This window comes from Argiope bruennichi, chromosome 5 (genome assembly GCF_947563725.1).
Source record: "Argiope bruennichi chromosome 5, qqArgBrue1.1, whole genome shotgun sequence".
Taxonomy (NCBI): Eukaryota; Metazoa; Arthropoda; class Arachnida; order Araneae; family Araneidae; genus Argiope; species Argiope bruennichi.
The window spans coordinates 126,979,517-127,002,093 of record NC_079155.1 but is presented as its reverse complement, the minus strand read 5'-3'; the positions used below and the strand labels follow the sequence as shown (position 1 = coordinate 127,002,093).

The following is a 22,577-nucleotide window of genomic DNA, read 5'->3' as shown; positions in this document are numbered from 1 at the left end:
TGTTGGTCAAATATTTTCTGACTTCCACAGTTGCAAGTTATGCACATTAAATCATTTATGCCCTTAACCACATACTTATCATATTACGCTAATGCATGCACTGTAAAAGCTGTATGCATATACGATCAATTTTAACCACTTTGCGTTCTTGTGGAGGCTGCTGTAAAAATTCACGAGACAATAAGCAAAGTTTATCTTAAAAATGTATTCAGCACTTCATGTGTTTTGCATTTGCATAACTATACACAATGCAAACTTTAGAACTTTGTTCTTCGCATATCTCAGTATCGGCCCTAGCATGTCCAGATATTGGAAGCAAATGATAATTATGGCTAGATTTTGCTAATGAATTCATCAGGTATGACGATGCAAACAGCTGGCCCTTACACATTCAATGGATGGACAAGGCCCATTTCTCTGCAACTGATAATGATAATCCGGAGAACTGTAAGAACTGGACAATCAATAATTCTCACGATATTTTTCTTATGAGAAAAAAAAAAAAAGTAACTATTGTGGTCAAGTAAACCAAACATCTTCCTGAGTTCTTAATTTTTGACTCAGAGAGAAGCTCTACTACTCTCTTTTTCTACTGAAGCTCTACAAACATATACAGTAATAAGTGCTTGCTTTCTAGAAATGTTGACTTATTATGCAATTCATCAACAGCAAAATACTTGATTTGACATACTTTTATTTGTTATTCCTTTTTTTTGTAAAGTAAAAAATTTTTAAATTGCAAACAGGGCTTCTACTTTTCCTCCAATACGTTACATCTCTACAGGCACCTGTGCAAAACTGGTGGCATTGGGGAAGGAATCTTGCAAGATTTGCCTGCTTACCTCAGTCCTATATTAAAAGTAAATTTTGATGTATCTCCATATTTTTCACATTTTAAGCTCTTTGTGCAAATTGAAGATTCAAGGCATAATTTTTTTTCAATACTCAGTACTTTATTCAGTACTCCAAAACTACCCCCACCCCACCGCGTTTCAACCTAATATATTATCATCAGCTGTACCAAAACTGATAAGAAAATACAATAATATTTATAGCTTTATAAATTTTTAACTGCAATTATCCAAATTGCATTTTAGAAACTATAAAGACATCACTTTACAAAGAGTGATTTCTAATAAAAGAAGGAAATATGTATTAACACAAATTATTCTTTTGGGACTACATGAGAGTGAAATCACACCCAAATAATAACTAAAAAGAAAAAACAAACCAGAAGACTAAAAATGAACTTTCTATGGGAAAGGTGGAAGGAGTAGAAAGTATCACACAGTGCACCAAGCCTCGTCTGTTCTCAGAACGACTCAAATGTTACTAAATGCAATGTGAATTAGGAACTCAGCTACCTAAATTTTGTTATTACATTGCAAGGAAATTTTCATTCATGCCTTCTACAGCTGGTTTTCAAGAAGCTCCAACTAGCTTTATCTCATATTTACTGACTTACCTGCTTTCTTTCTTTTGGTTTTATAATTTTTTCCCACCCATCTAACTTTGCATGATAAAAATAATAAATGTTTTTTTTTTTTTAACCCATGATTTCAAAATAATTTCAGTAGTTCCAGCAGCTAATTCTACAGCCCAAATGGAAGAGCTATCACAAATATGAAAATAATTAGATACAATAAAAATACACAACCAACAAATTCTCTCTCAATATATATAAAGCTTGTAACAAAATAAAATTGAACATGCTATTCATCAGTTGGGAACATTTTCAGCTTCGACAGAAAATGATTATTATTATTGTAGTTCATTAATAAAAAAAAAAGTTGAACAGTTTCAATTATAAATTAAAAATGTGAAGATAAGGAAAAAAAAAAAAAAAAAAAAAAAAAAAACAAAGAATCAGTATTCAGAAAATCCAGCTAAAATGAATGCAATAGAGGTGGCAATATGCTTTTGTGTACAGAGCTTAATTTCTAAACAATAGGGGCATTACAAAATTTTGTTGCCAATCAATTTCGCCACTTGGTATGTAGCTAACTAAATAGAATGCTCTATGATTATTGCTCAAATATGATTTAAAATAATGCAATAAAAAAATATGGTATTTTTTAAGATAAGATGCGGCACATCAACAACATAGTTGACTGACATTAATTAACACAGTTGACCAAATTAATTTCAATACCAGCTATCTTCCACGTTTACTTTAATGTTATTAATTTTAGGATTAGCAATTTTGATGAAATAAATCTTTTCAAAAATGTAAATTCATTTTATTTTCTTAAACATCTTAGAATTATATATTTTGACTTTCTAAAGTTACATAGAGAGAATTCAGATTATAATATTTTGAATACTTAATAATTTTAGAATCTAATAATTTAATTTTCAGTAATTGAAAAATTAATGTTAGCAGTTCAAGCAATTAAAATAATTTAACTTTATTTTTAATACTAAATGTATTTATAATTTCTTATTACTAACAGAAACATATAACTACCAAACAAGCAAGCTGAAATTGCAAAATAATCCCAATAATGTGTTTCTTCGGAATTAGTGACTAGAGTGAGCAGGATGTATAAGCCTCTAATATATTTACCTTAGCTATTTTCTTTGCAATCTTTACTTTGTCCAATTTTTCTTCCTTTTTATTTTTATTCTTCTCTTGTTCTTCTGGTTCTGTAGAATTAGCACTGGAATTCCCTAAATTAAAATATATATATATATATACATGCAACATTTTTTAAAATTTGTATTTGCAGCAGTGAAATAATGAGTTGTTTTTTTAAATATATTATTATTCAAAAAGGTTTCCAAATCATGGCCTTGTAATGATTTTTAAGTTTTCTGAAATTACCAAATGTATGTACAATATCAAATAGCACAAATTACTCCGAAACTGATAATTGAATAAAAATATTAAGCGTACTCTTTCTGAATTATTATTATTTAACTTTGATCTCAAATGTATGTATTATAAAGTTTTTACACTTTTTAAATTAGATAAATCTTCTAATTAAGTATAGCCACAATCTACAGTTCATGACTGGTCATTTTAAAAATTACAAGAAATTTTAAATTACAAGAATTAAATTCAACAAGATACTTAATACTTAAAATTGAAATAAAATAAATGAGGCTCAATTTTAAACAATTATGCTGTAACATTTCATTTGATACTTCCTATTACGATTACCTTTCATCAATGTTTCCTAGTAAATATTAAAGAGCTAGAAAAATGAAGATGCTTTTTAATTCCTCTCTTTGCATTTGTGAAATTATTTTACATGATCTCACTGGTATCAAAAAGTGCACATTAACACACTGAATAAATTCTTTGATATATATAAAGATGGATCTAAATCTGTCATGCTTTCATAGACCAATATGCAAGAACTTACATTTAGTCTTACACATGTTTAAATTGAAATGTAGTAATTTTAAATTTTAATGCATTTTTCATTCATATATGGCAGCACAATCTCAGTGGTAATAATTAGTTTAGCTTTGACTTCATTTTAATGATGCCTTTTAACCTTGAATTGGCATGAATTTCAATTGAATGATAAATCTTAGATGCTTCTGTAGATAAGTCAATATTATATTTGTTATCCATTTTATTATGTAGCTCTTTTAAATTTTATCAGTTTGACAAAAATACAAAACATTAAATTCACCTGTTGAAAAGTGGTATTTGTTATGGGAAAGAGTAGGCAAATAGCAGTGATCCTGGCTGTTTGCTTACTCTGGCAATGTACTGTCTGATTTACTGCTGATGGCATTTTCAACAATGAATTGTTAAGAAATGCTATCAGCAGTTATAATAACAATAATAAAAGTAAAAATCACCTTGAGGTGTAACAGTAGGTGGAGATGAAATGATTGACTGAACAGTTCCATCAGTAGCTGCCACAGGCAAGTAGGTCTGATGTTCACCATCCCAATACAGATATTGCTGAGACTCAGAATTATAATAATATTGTGAATTAGCATCATAATACAAACCAGTTGACGCATCATAATAATAACCAGAAGATTCATCATACTGGTATGTTGAAATATCGGGCAATGGATATTTATAATAAGTTATACCATTCACAATCACAGTCCCTAAACTTGCCATATGAGCCTGAAAATAATAAAATTCACATTAGACAAACATCCAAAAGTTCAATAAATTGAATACATATCACACTAAAGAAAAATAATGAGTTGATCCAAAACAATTGGCAGTGTACTTAAGTACACAATATCTGACAAATTGCAAATGATATGTTTTGTTTAGTTATATTAACGTCCCGTTTGAAGCAACACTAGGGCTATTTTGGGACGGACCTCATAATTTTGAATCACGGTCAGATATGTGATTTAATTCATTGTGTAATCTTAATAGGATAATGTCTTGTCAGTTGTCCTTGAACCCCAACAACAACAAAAAATGAACTAGCTGATGTGGACTTATAATAGAATTCAGATATTTCATTTAATAATCCATACTCATTAGTCATGAAAATAAAAAAACTGATTTTTACACTACAATTATTTTTAACATTTTAGTATCAATTTGTAAATGAATGCTGAAATGCAGCCTTTCTTTCATCCTCTGTATACAGAAGAATAGAAAGCAAAGCTGCAAACATTTGAGTGTAAGAATTTATTTTAGTATTTAAAAATCTGACAAATACTCGTTTTTATTTTCACAAATTGATCTGTTTTTTTGTTATTGTTTTTTTCATTATACAACTTCTATAATAACTGTTACTGACTTTGAATGTGAAAAGAATAGAGCATCTAGAATGGCAAATCAGATTTGACATACAACAAAGAATTAATACCCAAGAAAAACCTCACATGATGGGACTTACCAAACAGCAATAAAGAATACATCTGGTAAAGGTTGGTGTTGCAAAAAGCAGAATAAGAAAATACACTCAATTAAATAATTATAATTGATTTAAAAGAAGGGACAGTGAGTTTTACCTCTGAAAAAGTAAATTACTTTTAAATGTGTGAGCACACACACACACACACACAAAACATTTGATGGACTACTGCAGAAATTAGCCATCTAATTATAAGTAATCCTATCATGAAATTTACAAGTTAATGAAGTAGTTTTTACTATATTAATGTTTAAATGAATCAATTGTTTAAACTGACAAGTTATTGCTTAAATTGGCAATACTTCAACTTGGTGTCTTCTTCTCGATTATAATGATATAAATTCTTTTTTAATAAATTTATTTGCACAAATTTGAAATATAATTTATTCTTACAAACTTCAAATAAAAAAAAAATAGCACAAATTTCTCAAAGGGTTTAAAAGATATTTCCATTTAAACACTTGCATATCAAAAAATTGTGTAATATGAGAATTAAAAGCGCAATTTGGTATCATGTGAGTAAAACACTCGAGATTCAGCATCAAAATGTTTTCTATCAGTTTACCACAACAGTATTTTTTTAATATCACCAAATAATAAAAAAATATTGAAATTTAAAATTGAATGGAATTTTACACAAAATAACTATGTAATTCAATCCTTTAAAGTTAATACATCATTGCAAAAATATCATGCTTTTCTCATTGGTCAAAGCAAGTTGCATAATTTTCAAAGAAACTAAATTAGCTTAAAGCATGAAAAGTGGCATCTAATATTTTTTCTAGAGGAACAAAGGTTGCAGATACGCACACTTTTTTCTTCACACATAATGAAGATAAACCAATAATGAAGTAACATGTTACTTGCTAACTTAAAACTGTTACACTAAATAATATAAGAAATTAAAAGATTACCTGATTTGGAACAGAAGTGTCCAGATTTGAATCTGAAATGAAATCATTCAACATTAACAATGTTTAACACAAGCATAAAGGAGTAAAAATATTTAACAACACAAATAATCAGAAATGTTTTGAACTAATGCCAACATTTTTATTCACAGGTATCTTAAAAAATTTCAGTTTCATATTTTCACTAGACATCATGGCATAATCAATTATTTAGTACTCAATGTATTAATACTTTGAGCACTAATCTCAGTGATTTTCTGCATCCATTAAACTCACAGAATAACAACTTTTGAAACAAAGCACATGGCCAACTAAACTGATTTGTACATAAAAATACTGACAGCAGCATTTCTGTCAATTTCTTTAAATTTAATGTCAAAACTTTAATAATTATTTTAATTTAAAAATAACATAAAAATTTATATATATTTAATTCCTTTTTGTTTCAGATTTATTAACTTCATTTTCTCCTGGTATGTATATTTGCAGTTGCTAAATGTTTTGGCTTGAATATGATTCAAAATGGAAGCAACTGAATCTAAAATCAGCACCATCTAATTCACTTTTCCAAATTTCTCAAGGGGTAAAAATGGCACTCAAAATTTTCACAACTAATAAAGAAAATAGTAGATTCTCTTCCCCCTCCCCACATTTAGAAAAAATATGAGACCATAAATGATACATCAGTGTGATCATGAAGGATGTGATGCTTGTTAAACAACAATATGAACAATAAGAATGCATTCAGAATTTATAAATTTAAATGACTGATTAAAATGCTCTGCTCTACATCTTTCTCACAGTTTAATTTTTCAAATGGAAGTGACTATCAATGGCTAGACACAATGACACCAATTACAATCTAGTCAAAATATTCAAAGCTGTTTATATGTGATGTGCTTCCATTGCAACTGTATGCATACTAGTTTAGCACAATTATTATTGTCTTTATGTTAAGGGTTTATATTTAGAATTAAATATTTGAAAAATTAAATTCAGGATTCTTTTTTTTTTTTAAATGCATGTATGCACATTGATTTAAAATACCCAGAGAGAAAGAAGAAAATTAGATTTTCCCTCATAATTGTATATATCTTTCCTCTACCTAGCATGTCAACACTTTTTACTCTGGGAGGTAGGTGGAAGTTAGAGAAACCCCCATAAAATAACTGCTCATAATTACTGTAATGAGTGATTGCAAACAAAGCAACATCTTGGCACATAGTTAAAAAAAATACATAAAATATAAAAATTTGAAATCAAATATTTCAGTGGCAGTGTCTTTTTATCGTATTATTGTATAAAAGTTTTCTTTGCAGATAATATGCCAGATTAACAATCATGTGGGTAAGAATAAGAAAATGAAAGTAAATATAATTATAAATGATATAAAATTTTATATTCTACAAGAAACCCAATTCATTTATAAAAGTTTAAAATCTGCAAATGAATATCATTCTATGATAAATCTATATGGAATAGCACCTATTCTATTATGTGGAATAATACCAAATAAAGAAATAAGAAAATATTTCATTTATCAGAACTTTTAGAAAAGACAAATACTGGTGATAACAATTTGAAATTTACACTGAGTGTTGTCTACAGATGCTGAAGCAGCACCAGAAGCAGACATCCCATAGTACTGGTCATAGGAATCTTCTTGTTTCTAATAAAAAAAATACATCAAGATTAAAAAAAGAGCCACAAATGTATATATTAAAAAACTACAGAAGGTTTTAATCCTTAAATTACAGAAGATTTTAATCCTTAAAGTAAATAATCCTTTTAATCCTTAAACTTTAACTGGTTAAAAATTTTCTTATATAAATTTCTAATTTGCTCAATAGTAAAGAGCATCTCTGTTCTGGTTTAATATTTTGATATTGGTTTCTGCATCTGTTCGACAAAATACTTTTCTAACAATGGTTTTAGAGCGAGATTTATGGAAAGCTAATGCTAAACAGGTGATTTTAATCACTTATGTGTTGACAAGTAAAAATCAAATAGGTTTACATTGAAGATTTTATTATCTTTATAACTTCATTTTTGGATCTGGAGCCTTGCTATTGATATACGTCATTCAAACAGTGATTTTTAGAAGCCTCTAAAGTAAACAATACTCTGAATGCTTTTACATTATATATTATATAAACTACTGCAGTTTATGGACTTTGAGGTCAGATTATGCCTATGTGTATTATACTGCTACTTCTCCCTCCTTTCCAATAATAGCCCAAATTTCTGGTGTGTTTTTACTAAGGACTTCAATAATAAAAGATGGCATTTAATATGCACACTCCATATGACACACACATACACATATACAGGGTGTCTCAAAAACCTTGACTGTGGCTTCTATTCGTCAAATATTGATTATAGACATATACTGTAAATGACAAAGTTGCATAAAAAAAAGATGCAAACTGTCATGAAATCAATTAAAGTTTTCAGGTGATTAAACTTTAAAAAAATACAAAATTTAAATTTTTATATGAACCCTGTACAAAAAAAAATTTCCCAATGGGTAAAATGTGCCACATCCTCTAATAAGGTCAAGTACAAAATTTCAACAATTTATCACAAAAAGTATCAAAGATATGAAACTACATAAATGCTGACTTAAACCACTTTTCGATACTTGGATACGAGTTCAAAAAGATGAAAAAAAAAAAAAAAAAAAAAAAATCATGTCGGATGTTCGTGTTTTAGGGGTCGTACACAAAGTAACAAAGTAAGTAATGATTGAATAAATAAATAATAATTTTGCTATTTACTGGTTTAAAAGTATTAAAAATTTGTAGAAATAATAACTTAAACGAAAGATTACATAACTTGTTCAAAATGTTTTCCATCCATGCCAACACAGAGCTGCATTTGTCTGATGATATTTCTGTACACTCTATCAAGTTCTTGTTCCGTGATATCATGACAACCCTCTAAAATGTGTTGTTGTAATTTTGCTTTATTTAAGGGAGGTGACAAATAAATTACTGTATATAAACGACCCCACAAAAAAAAATCCATAGGCATTAAATCAGGTGATCTAGGGGTAAATTCAACTGGACCATGCAAGCCAATTCACTTATCTGGAAACTCATTATTTAACCAGTGTTTTACAACCATAGTATGCTGAGCTGGTGATCCATCATATTTGAACCAAACATGTGGAAGTACTTTTAGAGGAAGTTCCTCCATAAAATCAGGAATAACCACATTCATAATCTCATTTACATATCTGTCTCCCATCAAAGTACCCATCATACAGTAAAGGTCCAAGCAAGCAGTTTTTGAAAATATCACACCATGCATTCACAGAAAATTGCCTCTGATGATGAATTGCATATAACACGAATGGATTTGCATCTGATCAAAAGTGCTCATTTTAAGGATTTATACATCCATCTTGTTTAAAACAGCATTCATCTGTCCAAATTATATTTTTCAGGAAAGAGGGATTAGCATCTTCCTGATTAAGAGCCCCAAAACAAAAATCTAAGTGATGTTGATAATCTGTAGGCTCCTGTCCCTGAACACCATAAATACTAAAAGGATACCATCTATTCCATCTTAGTATTCTCCACAATGCTACACGCAATAGGTTCATTTCTGAGGCAGCAATACGAACACTATGTCAATGACTGCAAAAGTAAGCCAAAATATCAATTTCTTCATCAGCTGAGTGAAGTATGGGCCTACCTGGTCCATCTATAAGATATATGCTACCTCTTTCATGCATTCATTGCACTAATTGGGAAATGAATCTCACAGAAGGATGTCGGGAATTGGGATATTTACACCAAAATTTCTGTACAGTTTCGCTAGCATTGCGATTGCATAAACTGTAAAGCATTAGTATTTCAAAAAGTTCTTCATTGCTGTATTGTGACATACTGTTTGTACAGGCTAATTGCACTCTCAAAATGTAGCAGAAGTGAGAAATATTTATGTGCAAGTTATTCTTACATAAGCTATGATACTGATCAATGACAGAGCCCAAATAACATAATATAATGGCGTGTCTGTTGAGATTATGGGACGCACCAATCAGAGGCATATATTTGCATAGGCAAACATTTCTAAGTTTTTTTACAAGTTCATTGACTGTGCTATTTTTAAGTTATATTCTGTAATTTATGATATAAAATTTTAAAAGTATTTTTCAGGAAGCATAATTTTAAAAGTTGTATTTTAATTCCTTATGATGCATTCCTGTGTTGCGTCATCTGCACTTAAGCTTTAAACATTTGCATTTTAATTTCTGATTTACCTTTCATCAACTTTCTTTTAACATATCTTTGAGTTTTCATGATAAAATTCTGAAATTTTGTACAAGACCGTATTAGAGGATGGGGCACATTTTACTCATTGGGAATTTTTTTGTATAAAGTCTGTATAAAAATTTAAATTTTGTATTTTTTCAAGTTTAATCCCCCTGAAAATTTCAATCAATTTCATAACATTTTGCACCTTTTTTATGCAATTTTGTAATTTACAGTATATGTCTATGATCAATATTTAAGGAATAAAAGCCGTGGGCAAAGTTTTTGAGACGCCCTGTACACACACACACACACACACACACACTTCTTTGCACATATATACAACATATTTATATCATATGAATGAATAGACATTGCGCAGAGCGCAAGAAACCCCTTGATTAAAAGACTTTTTTTTAAAAGTATGATTAAAAATTTAAAAAGGCACAATTCAAAATACCTGATTTGTCCACTGTGCCGCAGCGAGAGCAACACTAGCGGCATTAGCACTGCCTGAACTGAAATTTTAAAAAAGTATGTTTTATGTAATTAATACAGATAACAAGGGAAAAGAGGTAAATAATCAAATATTTTCTTGTTTACATATCTTTAGAATGCTGTTCCATTCACATATATTTTACATTTTTGTTAACATTAACACTTTGACTAACTGCTTAGTTCTTAATCTTTAGACTAAACTCTAAGCATTTAAAAAGATAAAAAAAGTGTTCAACTATTAAGACAGTGTTCAAATGAAACACCCGCATTACCTATTCATGTCTTGCAATAATAACAACCGTACACGTTACAACAAAACTGGGAAATGAATTAATTCACATGACTAACAAGAATACAAATAATATTATTTTTACATTATGCATAAAATCTGAACTGATTCATAGTAAGTAATACAAAAAGTTAATTTAAAACTTGTTAATAATTTAAAAACTATTTCAATTTTTTAAAATTACTTTATGCTTTTGTCAAAAGACATGAAAGCAGTTTAATTTTTTTCTTAATTCAAGCCATAATATATAAGAAAATATGTGATTCTAATTGATGTTAATATGATTTTTAAGTTTTTTTAAAAAAATTTAATTATGCGTGTACGGAAAGTTTTTGAACATCCCTCCTAGAGATAATAAACCGAGGGCCAATTCAATAGTGGGAGTACTTTTGGGGAATACTTGGACTCGAAACCCTTCTTTATATCCTGCTTCTAGCTAAAATTGAATTGTTAATTACATAACAATTTTAAATCCCCTCTTCACAACTGTTTATAAAAGAAAATGCACTTTATTTCTAATGAGTTTTAATCATTTTTATGCCGTAACTTCAGGTTGTAAGGTTTTCAACATTAAAAGAAAATAGCTTAAAAAAACAAAAACAGTATAGGATGCTTTACATTCATGAACACTAACATTTAAAGGAGTTAAATTTAATAATTAAATTTTCTTTTTCTATAATTTAAATCCCAGTTAATTTATTCTTGTTCAGATTGGTAACAGAAAATTTGAAATAGATATATACACTGAATACAACCCTAATATATTTAAAAATGGCAAATATACTTAGTAAATACTTATATATAAAAAAAGTATGAGTTTTTAAAGACTACTTATAAATATTCTTTGTAATGAAACTGTATAACTGAAATGACTACTGTTTTGTTTCATATAGATCTTCCGATAAGTAAGACATCTGCCTTCAAAATACAGTTTGACAAAGATCATACTTTTGATTGACAGTTGTTTTTTTCTAAACATTCCATAAAGAGTTGACAAACACCTCAGTTAATTCTTTTTTACAGTGAAAATATAAAACTAAAACTATACTTATTACTTTAGTAGAGCATAAGAGTCTTCACAAAAATGTACGAAATTAAAAATATGAACATTTAATATCATTACATCATGTAAACCAGTTTTACAGATAATTTTTTTTTTAAATTTACTAATATATATATATATATATATCACATAATGAAGAAATAAATATACAGCTAGTAATACCCTAAATCAGACTTTTGTTACAGAAGAATTGAAAAAATTTACCTGTTACGTGATGCTAAAGATCTCTTGGCATAAGACACAGTAACTAAAATAATAATAAATAAATAAATAAAAGTCCACAAAATAATAACTATTTAAATTTTAAATACCTACATTGATATTTCTAATAATCATATTTTTATTGAAATAAATTTATGAATCTTAATAAAAAGATAAGAAGCTTTTCCAAAAGGACAACAGCAACCAATATTCGACTGAAATTTACTAAAATTAAGTTGCAAAATATGATAATAAGTATCACAGAATTTGGTACATATTACATTAGTACACATTTAGCGACTATTATTAACATAAAATTTTATATTTCATAACAGTGCTTATGTTTGTTGACAATTATCAACAAATTAACAGAAAATCCCAAATGCTTATCCCCTTATTCACAAAATCCCTTTAGCTATCATTCTGATTTAAATTCCAGATAACCCCATACTAATACTAGTTAAAGATAATTAATATGATAAATACAAATAAAGTTAAAAAATTCAGAAAAAGTACATAAAAAATAAAATCTCCTGAAAGTTTAGAGATATTAATGCTATTTTTATAAAATATATTTTGCAAGCATTTTATGTATTTCAAAATAGGTTTCTTTTAAAATAGGAAGTCTAATTGACTCTTAATTTTCCCATGTAAGGATCATAACAGTTTAATTCCAGTTTTAAGTTTAAAATACAAAATTAGTAACTACAAGCAGGATAAAAATTATTCAAATGTTACTTCCAAGAAACTTATTTTTAACAATTAATGATTTATTTATTAACCATTGGTGCTTACCTTGTCTTCCATCAACATAAAAGTTTCCACCCATTGATAGCAGTAGTTCATATAATTGAATTGCTTCTGAAGTAGAATTTAATTCGACAAATGCATAACCACGTGAAGTATTTGTTAAAGAATCTTTTGCTACTCGTAGGCTTTTAATTGGAAGAGTTGTCAACTGTCCTAACATAGCTAGAACTCTACCTTCTGTAGTTAAAACATCAAGATTTCCAAATAGCAAAGCTGTAAATTAAAATATATTTTATTAATAACTTAAACGCTAAGTATACATTAAATATGCAAGAAAGTAATTTTCAGATATTTTATACAATTTTTCTGTTGCCATTTCTTTAAAAACCTGTTTTAAAAAGAAAATAACACACAATTTGAAGAAAAAAAAGTGCTTACTATTTGAAGGAGTAGAGCTGATTTCATTATAACAATCTCCATGTTGCCATTCAAATGTATCTAAAAAAATACATAAATTTTATTGGTACTATATATGCAAATTGCAATATAATATTCACAGGGTATCAATGTTGAAATCCTTTATTATTTACATTTTATGATAAAATCACAAAGATTTAAAAGTTAGCACATGTATTTATTACTTTGAAAATAATTCAATTACTAAATAAATCTCCTATGAACAATACAGCTTTGAAAATATAATAGATAAAAGTTATAATTTAGTTAAAAGATAATTAACATTTATCTGAACTAAAATTACATTTTATATTAAATAAATTTTCACTTTTCACCACAGATTTTCCATCAAACAAGGCTTTTGAAACTTTTAGAATATATTCTGCTCTATGCTTTTAAATTAATTACAATATTTTATAACTGGATAATATTTATCTAGCCTAGCATACTATCTAAAACTTGGGATCATGCATGATGAAAAATCATCGTTCATAATCATTGAATCTATTCCTAACCAATTTAACCATAAAAACTCTTTTTGTGCAGTAGGAAATTGCTGGAAAAATTAAATACTTTTAAACACCATAGCCAGAAAAAAAATAACAAATAAAAAAGCCCCTTAGTACATGTACATATGCAAACCTGTGCATTTTCTATGCATATATTTTCTGTTTTATAATAATGCATAGTTTTTATTAAAATGTTTTTAATTAATTTTACATGTGTATTCTATAAATTTTAATATTTATTTCTGAATTTGTGCAGAATTTGCACAATATCTTCTTTTATAAAGCAAATTATGCCTTTTTGGTTTTTGACAAAATCGAAACAAACAAACAAAATAAAATAATGATAATAAAATAAAAATATAAAAACTATCAATACCAAAACATTCAGTTAACTTTTATACCTATAAAAATGTGTGGTTTTTTTCCCAGTATTTCTTAAAATTAACAAACTACCAGTTTATTTAGATGGATACTCATTTCTGAAAATATCAAGATGTGGAAGCATAGTATGAACAAACAGTTTATATTTGATTTTTATACATGTAACAATAAAGAAGGTTCGACATAGCATAAGGGAAGCAAAGTGTACATTTCTTCCAGCACTAATTTGTTATATTTAGAAATTTTAGTTGCAGTCTCATAAAGCTCTGAGCAAATCATTTTGGAATGGCTGCCATCATAAGACTGGCAAAACTTTCATGAAATTGACAACAGTACAAAGCCATGTTCTAAATGAATTTCTTAGATCATTTTTTTAATAGAAAAGAATAGCAGCATTCACAAATGGTCAGACTATAAAAAAAATGTCTCATTGCTTCTTATTTCTGAAGTTTAGTGAAGAACTTTTTTTAAACCTTTTTTGCATTAAAAACTTGCTTTTTAACTAATATATACATTAAAAAAATCTGACTTCAGCTTTAAAAAAAATTGTAGAAAAATATGATTACATATTTCATGAAGAAATAAAACTGCTTTTACAACTTCCAGTTCCCATAAATAAAGAAACAAATTCATTAAGTTGTGGAAATAAAAAATGTTAGTTGAAGCATTTTTTAAAAGTATTTTTTGAAGCCAGTACGAGACAATATATCATATTGTTTCAAAATTTAACAAAACTTATCAAATGAAGAATCTTATCAATGAATAGATTTAACTTTTTTAAAGTATTAAGTATTTTTCTTCTTTTATTATGACTTTAAAAGAGTAAAATAATGCTATGCGACGATTTGAAGAAGCAATGACATTGTTTTAAACTTCATCATTATAAAAATCACACAAATCATATAGCAAAAACTAATATTTCAAAAATTACTAAAATGAAAGAAAAAAATGCATTCATTCAAAAAAAAAAATGTTTGTCATTGAAAAGTTATTTTTTAAGCCTTTAAAACAGCATTAAAACAACTTCAAATGATGATATGCTTTGATGTTATAGTGAAAACAAGATAAAATCATATTTTTTAAAACAAAAATTTTGAAAAATATGCATTTTGTCAGCCTCAAATATCCCAAAATTTACTTCGGAAATTTCATGCTCCTAATTTAAATGGTTTATGCTGCACATTGCTCTGTCAATCTGGACAAATTTTTATATATAAAGAGATTTGGAACAAAATTTCTATAAGAGTTATAAAAAAGGGTGTAAAAAGCAATAATTGTTATAGAATGATAAAATTCGGACCTTGAAAAATAAATATTTTGAATATAAAATTAATTAAAATTATTCAATGAACTGTTTAAAATTTTTTAATAAAGTTTAAATTAATTTTAAGAAAAATAAAAAGAAAGCCCTTTTTCCCTTTCATTAAGACTTTAACAATGGTAAAATAATGTGACTCAATGAATCAAAGAAACAATGATATTGTTTTGAGTTTCATTATGATGCTTTGACTTCATGATGATAAAGAATTAAAATTTTGCATTTATTTTTTAAATTAAATTTCTAACAATTTGAAATATTTGTTCTTAACGAGTCTCTAATCCCAAAGAAGTAACTTTCCAAATTGCATGTTCCTAACTTCAGTGATTCATGTTATGCATTGAGAAGAATAAAAGTTTTGAAAAACTTTTTTTATTTCGTTAAAAATTTTAAATACCAAAACTAGCAGGGGCTCCCCCCCCCTGGTAAAAACTAAAATTTGGTAAGTGTGACCCAACAAATAATAATTTTCAAATGGATGAGAACATTTAAAAAGCCCACTTCGAAAGAAATCATGGTCATTGAAAACTTATGGTTTCAAGTTAAAATCTCAACATACTAGATTTTACATGATCATCTAACATGATTATACACCGCAATTTATTACCTTTCAATATAGAGCATTAAAATCAATCTAATTAGTTATTTAAGGGATTGCCCTAAAACAACATATTAAAGAGAATGATGATCTAATGTGTAATATACTAAAGACGCTTCATTCCAAGTGTTTCTATGACAGTTTCTACCGTAACATATCAATATATCTCTTTTGTGCACCAAATTCATCCTGCTGTATTTGTTTTTCATTGATTGGATTCTTCTTTAACAACACATAAAAGATACCAAAGCATAACTTAAATTAATTCTTTAACATCACACACATTAAATTTATTATTATTATTTTTTTCTTGCTATTTGAGAAATTTAAATAAATAAATCTGGAATGTTTTTCGAGTTGCAATAAGTATGACAGTACATATTTCATATTGCCCCTTCCAGTATTTTAATAAATGGCAATATGCATAATTGAAGAAAGAGATAATGGGAAATATTAATCATAATATTTGTTAAGAGTCCCTAGATTTATTTCACTCTGGATTTCCTGCCCAAATTCTTCCCTTTTGTTGATTTTCCTTCTAGATACATTTGTTAAATAAACCTTCTCAACCTTTCCTTTGAATTATTGAAAACATCATGTGGGAAAACAAAACAGAAAGCTTTCTTTGCACTTCTCAAGAAAATTATGCACTTTTTAATAATCATTTTTTTTTCAAATTAAGCACTATTATGGTTCTTAAAAATGGTTTTCAAATTTAAGCACTTTTCATGACACTATGCACCTTGTTAAAACAGGATTTTACAAAATTTTATTTAGCCTTTTTATTTTTATATAGACTAAAAGTTAATCAAAGTTGTAATGTTTCCATAATAGAATATTAATGCACAAACGTTTTTTTTTAATGCAACATTTTTTACAATGCATTACAGCATTGTATTATAACAAGGTTTATATTCAACTATATTAAATAAATTTTTTGTGAGCAAATTATTGCAGCTGTAAGATTAAAAAAAAATAATACAAATAGCAGCCAAATTATGTTTAAAATATTCTCATGAAGAGAATATTCTCATTAGAGGTTTGAATTTCTTGAATTTTTTCATCATTAAAGTGCACAAACTTTTGAAAAAACAGAACAGAACTTTTACAGAAACTTTTGAAAAAAAAAAAAAATGCTATATCCATTACATAAAAAAAAATAATGTCTTCATTTTTTTTAAAAAAATATTGCATTAAAATCTATTTTTATTCATCTGGAAGAATCTGTATCATTTTTTATGAGTAATGTTCAAATGATTTATTTATATACCAGATATAAATAGATATACAACAGTAATATTAATTAAGCAACATTTCAGAAAGGGGTCATCTGTTAAATTTGATATTTGCCAAATCAAATGGAAATGCTTAAAATAAGAATACTTTTGGTTATTGAATTCATAATTTTGCAAGATAAATTAAGATGCACATACACCTACATAAGGTTTTCTAACAAATTTACACAGCAGTCATATAAGATGAAATGAAGCTTTTAATTCTAGCATTAACATAATGAATTAATATATTTCCTAATTATGTAAAGTATTAATGTAAGAATAAAAGATATAATAACCTTCTCTTGCAGAACCACATTTAAAGCAGTAGTCTCTCCTCTTAAAATTGTTCATTCCACACTGGAAAAAAAATCATACTAAGATGAAATAACTGCATTTCTATTACATAAAAAAATAATGTTAACAATTCTTAAAAAATTTGCCTCAAATTGATTAGCAGTTTTTAATGCAAATTATAACAAATATAAATTACATTTTTAATGTAAAGAATGATTAGCTCAATTTATTTGAAATAATAGATATGTGAACCTTAGTGCTTTAGAAAGTAGGGAAATAATTGTGATTTTTCTTTCCTTTCTTTTGCACTGATTGCAGTCAAACAAATTTTTTTTTTTGAACAATTTCTTAATCTCTTACTTTTATTATTTGAAAATGTTTAAGCTCATCAACTTGCATGAATACCAATGTTTTTGTCCTTCATATTAAAAGAAATATTGCACAAAAAATCTACAATATCTTGCTTTAGATATTTAAATAAAACCTTTTTCTGATTAATAATGTTTAAGTGAATGCCCATTTTAAATAAAACAATTCTTTTTACAGCATCTAAATAATCTGATTTCCATTATTTTTTTTTTCAAGGAGGAGGCAATCCAATTAAAAGAGGAGAGGGTTATGAATTTGTTAAAAAAAGTGGTCTTCCTTTTACAACTCTTTGCTGATTTAATTTCTTTTTAAGAACAGTTTCTTTTATCTCTTATATTTAGGCAGTAGAACAGAAAGATTCAAAAAGATATTTCTCACCCATATACAGGGTGGTCTAAAATGGAAAAATTCGTTAAAATCTCAATATTTTCTCTTTGTATATTATGTACATAAGAAAATAAAAATGCCTTTAAATAAAAAAAAATTATTAGTTATTACATAAAATATATATGTTACAGAGAAAATTATTTAATATATAATAAACCTAGGTGATTGTGACTCCACATTAAAAACCCTACAAACTATCTTGAAGTAAAAATTGAACAATTTCGAATAATTGAAAATGTGTTATTGTGTTGTACATACATACATGCATACTTTAAAACAATTTTGTTACTTATCTTTTTTTCCTAATACTTATTTCATATTTCCCAAAGCATATTTTATGTGTTTAGCATATGTGAGTTACTGAATATATTCAAGACAACGTCCATGTTACTTTTTATCAGCGATGCTTTTCACTGAGCTCAATATCTACTAACGATCCTTTATGCCCGATTTTTTAGCTGGAACTGAATAATTACAAATACATGTACTGAAAATGAATTTCAGTTTCATTCCTTTTAAGAAAAGGCCTAAAAGAAGCTAAAACTTTATTAATGGAATGCAGGTTATCAGTTTCTGCTCTGAAGCTCTCAAAGAAGGCAACATCCATCAAAGTAATATAGAAGATTATCACAGTCAATTATGGGAAGATCCTATTACTATAAAAAGAACATTTACTTTAAAGGCATTTGAAAAAAATGTGGCAAAAAAAAAAAAAAAATGAACTCCCATTGTAAAGAGAAAAAAAAAATGGCAACATGAGCCATATAAGGGTTTTGGAAAAATGAACATAGAAAGGTTTTGGAAAATACTTGTCCATTTTTTTGTTTTAATATAGTGCCAAAGAAAGGGCTAAGTAACTAATAAAATACCAAATCCAAATAAACTAAGACCACAGATCAGCAATTATACACCTCATGCCCTATTTACTTCAATTTTCTACCAAAAACAAAAATAATAAAATTTAAATTGAATTCAGAAAATAAACATCAGTTTTTACACCTTATTTTCTATCTATTTTTAACAACTTAAAATAACTTTGAACTTTAAAATAAATTATTATTTCTGCATAACTGAAATACACTGAAGGATAAAAAATAAATTATATAAAATAAAACTATAAACATATCAGCTAATATAATGTTGCTTAAAGTTTAGTGAAGATATAAATATCATCTTACTTTTGGACAATCCCAATCAGCTTTGTTCAATGCATGACGCTCAGCTCCTAACAAATCTTTTGGGATACTATAATGAAGACTAGCCCTGTTATTTCCATGGAATACTACAACACCCTGAAAAACAGCAAAAAAAATCATATCGATTAATTTTCAAAAGTAATACAACATATTCTTGGAAACCATTAACTCGCCTCAAGGAGGGAACCCACTGAAGGAGGAAAGACGAAAATCCACAAAAACAAAGATTAGGCTGATGAACAACATGCAATGATGATTTTCCCACGAGAAAATGCACGCCAAAGAAAATTTCTCCATGTTTGAAATCACAAAGAAATATAATCGGAAAAAATAAAATGGCCTTTAAGAAGAATCCACGGCAAAATATACACCTCAACAAATAAGGGGCACTGAATACAATTTTATTCTCTTTACCACACTTAAAATATTGAATTACAAAGGCCATTTTAACTTAAATTTTGTAAGATCCTCACATTTTATTGCTAAAAATCACAATGCTAAAAAAAGGTAATATGAAGTAGTTCATATACAGATGTTGAGGCTAAAGAAATCCAAGGATAACAGTTTATACCCACATATTTGGTTACAAATACCAATCAAATTAGAATTAATAACTCCTGAAGTTTCTTACAGTCTAAAAAAATGCCAAAAGATTACATTCAAACAGTAGTCAATAAATATTTAATATTCCATTCTTCTATTTATTTCATTGAATTAACTGCTCAGTGTTTCTAATCAACACAAGTTTGCACTTTTTGTTGGAAAATGCAATAATTTTTATCCAAAGAAAATAATTTTAGTGGAATTATATATGAAAACATATAGTCAGATTTCTTCCAATCTAAAAACTAATAATCCATCTAACTCCCTCCAGCTAATGAAATAATTTAGAACTATATTATTAATTTAACAATTGATGAAATTACTTTTTAATTGATCCTAAATTTTCATATAATTATAATGCTTGCAAGAATTTCTTCCCAGACTATAATCATTTCATTTATTTAGTTATTCTTAATCATGGATCTTTCTCATAAAGATGAGATATTCTTTTATTATTTCTATATAAACTTTTATTAACAATTAATTTTTAACAATAACACTTGTATAATAACTTCTGTTTTAATGGATGTTGAATTTTTTTTTTAATTTAATCCTTTTAAATTATATATTTGAATGTCAAAAATATAAAACTTTTAAAAACAAATTAATTGCTACAATGACAACTTTTCAACCTTTTGTAATATTTTGACTTTAAAAGCTATGGTGATTAAATATGTATGCCATAACTTCTTAATTTTTTTTTTATTTACAAACCACACATTTTATGTATAAAATACTCTTTGCAATAATATACAATAAACTTAAAAAGTTACTTGAACATTTAAATTTTGACTGAAGGATTATTTGGATAGCAGCAGTGATTAAGGGCTTTCAGAACTAAATTCACTGACCAGTAAGAAACTTCCAAGAGTAACTCTCTTCATTAGGATTGATATTTATAACTTATGTATCTCACAATTAACACTTTGGAAGTCTTCTACCCAGACACCCTGTATATTGTACAAAATTTCAAAATTAACTATTCAAATAAACAGTTACAGAACTTCTAGCATCATAATTATGGGTGATTTATTAAAAAAGTTATAACTTTTTAGTAATAAAATGCATGAAAATCAAATAATATGAATTTAAATATAGATGTCATATATAAGATGGAGTGTTACAAGAAAATGCAAACTTAGATAATTAACTTTAGCATAGAGATGTAGAAAATAAACTATATATATATTTTTAATTAATAAAACACTTAAAAGAATACTTTACATGTTGAAATAATTAAATCAAATTTCAAATTGGATATATTTCACACTATTAAACAACAAGAAAACTATTCATTATGATTATAAAATGCTCTATAATGCATTTGTTTTGGGGCACTTTTGTTTACTAAAAAAAATCTCATATAATACAATGCATGCTTTAGAGTATCAATTATATAAAAATTGTAAAATATGCATTTCATTAAAAGTTTAAATCAGACTTTGAAAATATCATTCAATATTGGCTTTTTTTTAAAAGAAAAATAAAAAGCACTCCATATTTTACAACCCATTCTATATAGATATAATTAGATAATATTTATTCTATAATACTGCTGATATAAATCAATTTAGAATTTTATGTGGAGTGGCATTTTGCTTTGTACGAATCAAATAAAACATAGTTAAGTTTTTAAAAAAGTAAAAGGACAGAAATTTTCAAAAATTTGAAATTTTTTTAAGGATATTAATTTCAATTTTTAAATTTCTATTTAAATAAAAATAACTAATTATTTTGAAGAAAATAAAAATAATTTAAAAATTTAAAACTGTAGACTCCATATAATTAAGTATAGCATCAATAAAAATTAAATGACATCTTGAGGTATAAAATATTTGTGCAGGAGACTTTTCAAAGTAGGTACTCAAAAAAATTGCAATATACTATTCTCAATGAATAAATGCTTAATCTAATTAAATAAAATGTTATAATATTTGTCGTAGATATTCATATTCCTTCATAACTTTCTAAGTAAAAGAAATTAATATATAAAATCTTAAAATTAAATTTAATAAAATATGCTTTTTTTTAATGGCAATGATATAAAACAATATATCTGATTATGCTAGAAGCAAAAAATTACTAAATGGATTTCATATTAGTATGGAATTCAATTTATTTGGGATTTGTATGAAAATTCGTGGTTTAAATAATTCATTACACAAGATATTCACCTTCTATTTAAAAGTGCACTGTCTTTCAAAAGCAAGTTTCTATTATTCTTATTGATTAAAAAATAACTTAAGAAGTAATCAATAAATTTATTTTTTCATTAAAGTACAGCTTCATAAAACATGTATCGGAAAGTCCTAAATCAGGAAAAATTTCTCAAAAACAAAAATTATTTCTTTATTAATAATATCCT

The 22,577-nt window shown here is 26.8% G+C and overlaps 1 protein-coding gene across 1 annotated transcript in view; it reads right to left on the bottom strand.

Moving 5' to 3' along the window:
* The window catches only part of LOC129968153 (RNA-binding protein 5-like), a 40,397-nt gene that overhangs the window by 6,724 nt on the left and 11,096 nt on the right, over window positions 1-22,577 (bottom strand). Inside the window, exons 8-17 of the mRNA XM_056081972.1 lie at window positions 19,592-19,705; window positions 17,660-17,720; window positions 13,263-13,322; window positions 12,870-13,097; window positions 12,078-12,120; window positions 10,484-10,541; window positions 7,352-7,430; window positions 5,765-5,796; window positions 3,817-4,096; window positions 2,567-2,670 (exon numbers count right to left, since the gene is read on the bottom strand). Coding sequence (XP_055937947.1) covers window positions 2,567-2,670; window positions 3,817-4,096; window positions 5,765-5,796; window positions 7,352-7,430; window positions 10,484-10,541; window positions 12,078-12,120; window positions 12,870-13,097; window positions 13,263-13,322; window positions 17,660-17,720; window positions 19,592-19,705 — 1,059 coding nt within the window. The remainder of the gene's footprint in view (window positions 1-2,566; window positions 2,671-3,816; window positions 4,097-5,764; window positions 5,797-7,351; window positions 7,431-10,483; window positions 10,542-12,077; window positions 12,121-12,869; window positions 13,098-13,262; window positions 13,323-17,659; window positions 17,721-19,591; window positions 19,706-22,577) is intronic.